This window comes from Momordica charantia, assembly GCF_013281855.1.
Source record: "Momordica charantia cultivar OHB3-1 chromosome 8 unlocalized genomic scaffold, Mcharantia_2.0 BLBB01000008.1, whole genome shotgun sequence".
In the NCBI taxonomy this organism is placed as follows: domain Eukaryota; kingdom Viridiplantae; phylum Streptophyta; class Magnoliopsida; order Cucurbitales; family Cucurbitaceae; genus Momordica; species Momordica charantia.
The window spans coordinates 17813969-17820193 of NW_028275166.1; the positions used below are offsets into that span (position 1 = coordinate 17813969).

At 31.1% G+C, this 6225-nt stretch overlaps 1 protein-coding gene across 1 annotated transcript; it reads left to right on the forward strand.

The window, feature by feature from the left end:
- The first annotated feature begins 243 nt into the window (after positions 1-243).
- Positions 244-2842, forward strand: CDF2 (cycling DOF factor 2). The gene is made up of 2 exons (XM_022301092.2): positions 244-590; positions 1113-2842. Exons 1-2 carry the CDS (start codon positions 369-371, stop codon positions 2421-2423), a joined length of 1533 nt encoding a protein of 510 aa, XP_022156784.1. The 5' UTR covers positions 244-368; the 3' UTR covers positions 2424-2842.
- The last annotated feature ends 3383 nt before the right edge of the window (positions 2843-6225 follow it).

Here is a 6225-nt window from a genome sequence, read left to right on the forward strand (position 1 = left end):
TATCATACTGACCTATTTTATTATCGAAAAACATCAATTTCTTTTTTTAAATATTTATATAATAGAATAACGAGATTTGGTGTTGAAATTGTAAATCATGAAATAGTACGATATTTATTTATTATAGGAATATTAATCAAATACTTAAAATAAAATAATAGATAAAATTTGAAAATAGGGAAAAAGCGTACTAAAAAAACAAAGAAAATAGGGAAAAAGCGGAGTTCTCCTAGTAGGATGTAAAATTTCTCCACGCTGACACTTCACTCGTGTCAGATTTCTCTCTCTCTTTTGGATTTGTTTTCCAAAAGAAAAAATAAAACCGAAAATAAAATAGCAAAAAAAACGAAAAAAGAAAAAAGAAAAAAATGTCGGAGCCAAAGGACCCCGCGATTAAGCTCTTCGGGAAGACGATTGCTCCGCCGGAGGCTTCTCCGGCCACTCCTCCACCGTCCTCTTCTTTAGCTACTCTTGTTTCCGCCGCCGACGGTAACTACGCCGCCGTTAGTCACGACCACGATTCTCCTTCTTCCAGATTATCTCCGGAAGGCAATACCGACGGAGATGGTGAAGATCTGGAGGCCGAGAAGGTGTGGATTTGCCTCCAATGGTTTTTTACATTCTCATTTGCTTTAATGGCGAAAATTTCACTGGTTCGATATTCGTCGGATTGATTTTGTTGACTAAATATATCTTCACCTGTTCTGGGAAATTTAATTAGGTTTCTTTCTAATTTGTTTTCTCGTTTGATTGTCTTGATTTTTGTTGATTGGTATTTTAATGGATATTTGTTTTTACTCGGTGGATTTTGTGAGATCTTTGTCTCTGTGTTTCTGGTTCTGTTCTGAGAATTTTAGATTTTCATTGAATTGAATACTCAGGTTTATCAATTTGGAATTCTTGTCCTGTATAGTGGATTGAGTGGTAGGTACTTTTCTTCTGTAATTTCCATAATAGGCTGTGCAGAATTTTCAGAATTTGGGTTAAGATTAGTGAGTTTATAAGGAGATTCTTGTGCCAGTGAGCTCTAGGCATGTTGCTTAAATTTAGTAATGTTCTTTTTTATGTGTTCATAAAGGAATTTTGTTTGGTATCTGTCTTTGGTATATTAGGAACCCATGGGAGGGAAATCAGGTGGAACTGAGCAAGAGGATGGAGATAGAGCCATGTCTGTCTCGACCGAAGAGTTCACAAATTCGGATACTTCTGCGGTGAGATCGGAGAATTCTAAAGTACCATCTGGTGAGGAAAGTAATCTTTCTAGTACTACAAAGACTGATGAACAGAATGAAACGAGTAACTCGCAAGAGAAGACGCTCAAAAAACCCGATAAGATACTTCCTTGCCCCCGCTGTAACAGCATGGATACCAAGTTCTGTTACTATAACAACTACAATGTGAACCAACCACGGCACTTTTGTAAGAACTGTCAAAGATATTGGACTGCTGGGGGGACGATGAGGAACGTTCCTGTGGGGGCAGGACGTCGTAAGAACAAGAACTCCGCTTCACACCAGCGTCAGATTATTGTTTCAGAAGCACTTCAGCATTCTCGAAACAATGTTACCAACGTTATCCATCATTCTGCACTCAAACCTAATGGGAATGTGTTGGCATTTGGTTCAGACACTCCTCTTTGTGAATCAATGGCTTCCATTTTGAACCTTGCTGATAAAACAAGACAGAATGGCACTAGAAACGGCTTTCATAAACCCGAAGCTCTGAAAATTCCTGCTCCGCCTAATCAGAATGGAGAGAATGATGATCAGTCTCAAGAATCTGCTGCAACTCCATCATTTATAAATAGTGAAGAAGGTAAAGCTGGGCCACAAGAACAAGTGATTCATAATTGTCAAGGATTTTTACCACCTCAGATTCCATTTTTCCCTGGGGCTCCATGGCCTTACCCTTGGAATTCACCACGATGGAGCTCTCCTGTTCCACCTCCAACTTTCTATCCACCAGGCTTCCCTATGCCCTTCTATCCAACCGCGCCATTTTGGGGTTGTACCGTACCCGGTGCCTGGACCATCCCTTGGCTTCCACAGCCGCCATCTTTGAACCTTGTTGCCCAAAACCATGCTCCAAACTCTCCAACCTTGGGGAAACATTCGCGAGACGAGAATGTGAATAAGCCAAGTGATTCTGGGGAGGACGAGCAGCAAAATGAGAACAAAGCTGAGAGATGCCTCTGGATTCCGAAAACGTTGAGGATCGATGACCCAGGAGAAGCAGCAAAAAGCTCTATATGGGCAACTTTAGGGATCAAGAATGACAAGACTGATTCAGTCAGCGAAGGGCTTTTCAAGGCCTTCCATCAACCAAAGGGTGACGAAAAGAATCACAAAGCCGAACCTTCCCCAGTCTTGCAAGTCAACCCAGCTGCATTGTCCAGATCAATCAAATTCCATGAAAGCTCGTAAAAGGGAACCAACCAACAATTCATATCAACAATTGTTCCCACTTCTCATCCGGACGATACATACAACTGCATCGTGTCCATCCTTCTGTTACAAATCTGTATAAATCACTAGACCCATCCGACCGAGAAGAAAAAGTAGCTTCTATGGCTGTTCCCACGAGTTCGAAGACAAAAACGACTTGAAATTTTTATGTGTATTTGTAATGTTTAAGAAGTAGGTGGCATTTTGTCTCCAGTTTGAAGTTTGTCTGAATCATGATGTACATATATATATAAAAATGTATGTGATCCAGGAAAAGCTTAGTTAGTACTACAGAAGTGAGTGAGAAGTAGTAGCTGCAGTAGCAGTACCAATAATAACTATAATGTGTACCTAAATAAATATTTAGAAATCAAAAAACTGATCTTATTAGTTTTGCATGTATGCATTTTTATAGAACTTGTGGTGAAATTTGTGAAAACTGTTTGAAGGTATTGGGGGATGGGTTTGTTTGTCATTTTGTTGGGAGAAAAAGGAAATAAAGAGTTGAAAACCAATGAGGAGAAGGTTGAATGGTAATTTGTGGGCCTCTGAAACAGCCATTTTTGTCAGCTGTTGAAAAACCTCTCTCTGCTGCAGATAAGTGTTGAACTGTCATCACACAAAAAGCCAAGCAGCTTTTTATAACTCCACAACAAAAAAAGTGGCATCAAAAGGGCAGAGATAAAAGCAACTCAATTGCCTAAAAAGTTTTTAATTTACTTTTTTTTTACTGTACTGTTTTTGTTAAAATGTTGAAAATAAAAAAATTCATAAAAAATATTGAAATCAACGTATGCATTTAGCTCTGGTTGAAGTGATTAATATTAATATTATTGTGATATTTTTGTGATGTTTTTCATATCTTTTCGAATGTTAATTTCGAACCCATAGATACATGGATGGAAATATCAACATGTAGATAGAAAATTAATACTCAATTTGTTGGTAGATATTAAAATGGACGGATAATAAGTTTACTTTTTTTAAGGGATAATAAGTTTACATTATAGGATGTCAAAATTGTATTGGATGTTTTTAATATTTCAGAATAGGTATTTTGTAGTAAATTTGGAAAATGAATCTCAATTTAAAAATGCTTAAAAGTCTGTTAGTAATATATTCATAGTAGTTAAATATTTAGTTCAATCTAAAATACTATTAATTATTCTATTAATATATTTTTTTAAAATTTATATAATTATTATTTTATAATATTATATAATATATTACGTTTTACCTATTTTAATATTAACAAAAAAAATGAAATAAGTTTATAACGTGAAATAGTATAATTTATGGAAAAGAAAATTGTTTATCTTTTTAATCTAATTCTGCAAATCTAAAAACATTATTGAAAACTTAAAAAAAAATTTTTTACTCCAAAAACAACACTGAATTCATTTGATCCAGTGTATCTAACAAATACTTCCGAAAAAAATTAAAAATAAAACTACTTTTCTAGAAATAATTTTGAATTTTTTTTTAAAATTTAGACCGTTAGTTAGTTTTCAAGTGATTTTATATGAGTAAAACTACTTACCTACTATTTTGGTGATAAATAAAAAAGTATTTTTTAAAACATTGATTAACACTATTGTAGTTTAAGTACCAAAACATAATTATTATTTAAAAAAGAAAAAATAAATTAATAGATCTACTTTTTTTTTTGAGTTAAAATTAATAGGTTTCTGAACTAATAAGTGAGTGGGTTAAAATTAAGAAGAGAAATTAGATCATTCATATCAAGATGAATTAGAATCTTTTCTCTCTTATAAGATGAATGATAGACTGACATTTACGTAGACCGATGAATTAGAATCTTTCCTCTCTTATAGGGTGGATGACAGACTGACAGTTACATAGATCAATACTCAGTAATACTGTATAAACATGTGTTTATTGTTATATTTTTTTTTGTTAGTGTATTCAAGATGGATTCCATAAAAAAATTTCACCAATTATCTCCTAGTTTTTTCTTTCATAAATGGTCTTCCCCCCTCTCCATTTTTTTTTTCAATTTACTCCATAACGCGACAATAAAAAACGCGACAATAAAAAATACCTCTCCTTCAGTTGTCTTTTTTTATTTGCTATTTTTTTTTTTATTTACGGTATCTTTTTTTATACGAATTTACTATATTCATGTTTTTCTTTCTAAAAAATAGTTTTCTCCTTTGTTACAAACTTTTTTTTTTTTTATGTTATTCCCAACTAACAAAATTCAGTATTCTTTGCACAATCCAATGCTGCAAGCGGCAGAAAATTGAACTTTTTTTTCTTTTCATTTATCCTTTTTCTTATCTTCTAAATTAAATAATACGGTCTATTTACAATAATTCAATTAAATTGAGAGATTCAAAGTAACAATGTGAGAAAGACATCTCATCTATACTATATTAAAAAGTGGGAATCTTGGAAAAATATTTTTGACTATTATATCATTCCTTTCATTTATAAATTTACAAACCATGTCATAGAAAATTAATTAATTAATTATAAATAATAAATATTTACTTAATTATTTAACCATAACAATTAAATGGAATTCAAAAAAGGTGGAATATTGGAAAAGGTGTTATCTAATTTATGAAAGCTTAATTATTTGCACTAATAATAATAAATAATAAAATTTCAAAACTTGTAGAATTCCAAAAGATTTGTAACATTTTCATCTTATACCTATATAAATAGGTCTTTTCCTCCACCATTTTTAACCAATAGTCAATCTACATTTTTCATTCTTTTTGGTTCTCCCTCCATCGTTCTTTCAAAATCTCTCTAATCTTGAAAGCAATTGAAGACGTACCTGATACGTTCAAGTTGTAACAAAATTTATACATCGAAGCTGTATCTTGATTTGTAAGGTTGTATTGTTATAATTTTACTTTTATGAAGTTACATAACAATGTTTGTCAATAAGACCAATCGATGTTTGTCTAAAAAGACTCATCTATATCCAAGGATGTCTGTATTGATTTAGTTTCTAACTTTTTTTTTTGTTTTTTGTTTTCTTACCATTGTTCTATTTTTGTTATTTTATAATTGCTATATTATTATTTTATTTTTTTGTATTTGATAACTCAAATGTCTTATGGTTTCAAATTTTATAAGAAATTTAGCATGTTTATTAGATATTGAAAAAATATTTTTAGACTATTATAATCTTTTTTAATTTATAAATTTACAAAACATATCATAGAAAAGTAATGGTAAATAGTAAATTAATTAATAAATTTTAAATAATAAATATCAACATATAAGGAAAAAAAGAAAAAATAAACAAAAAGAAATTTAAGAAAAGGAAATAAGTCAGATATGAGTAGTGCTCACACTCTAAACACATTTGAAATTGGTGTCGAAGTGGTATGGATTTAGTTGGTTTTCTTTACAACGGATGAGATTCAATAGCTTAAACAAAATATTTTTTTATATTCAAACTTAAATTAGTCCTATTAAATTTTACAAAATCTAAATAATTAAAAAAAAAAAAAACAAAACGAAACAAAAAATATATATATTACAGCACTAACATTGAAATAAACTATTATTAGTTATTATAAAAATCAAAACCTTCAAATTAAAAGAATACAACTTAAAACAAAAAAAACATGAAAAAAAATCTTAAAGAAAAAGTTAAAAGAAAAAAGAAACAAACCGCATTAAAATTCGGGAAAAAAAAAGAAAAAAAATCTAGAATAATAGATATCACATAGGAGTAAAACCCAAGAATACGAAATTATAGAAAAAAAAAATAACAAAATGGAACCCACCAATACCGTCT

Bases quoted from the DNA above. Each gene is read 5' to 3' on its own strand.
- CDF2 (XM_022301092.2), top strand. From the start codon at position 369: ATGTCGGAGCCAAAGGACCCCGCGATTAAGCTCTTCGGGAAGACGATT. The intron at 591-1,112 runs GTGTGGATTTGC...TTGGTATATTAG, and splicing joins AAGATCTGGAGGCCGAGAAG to GAACCCATGGGAGGGAAATC.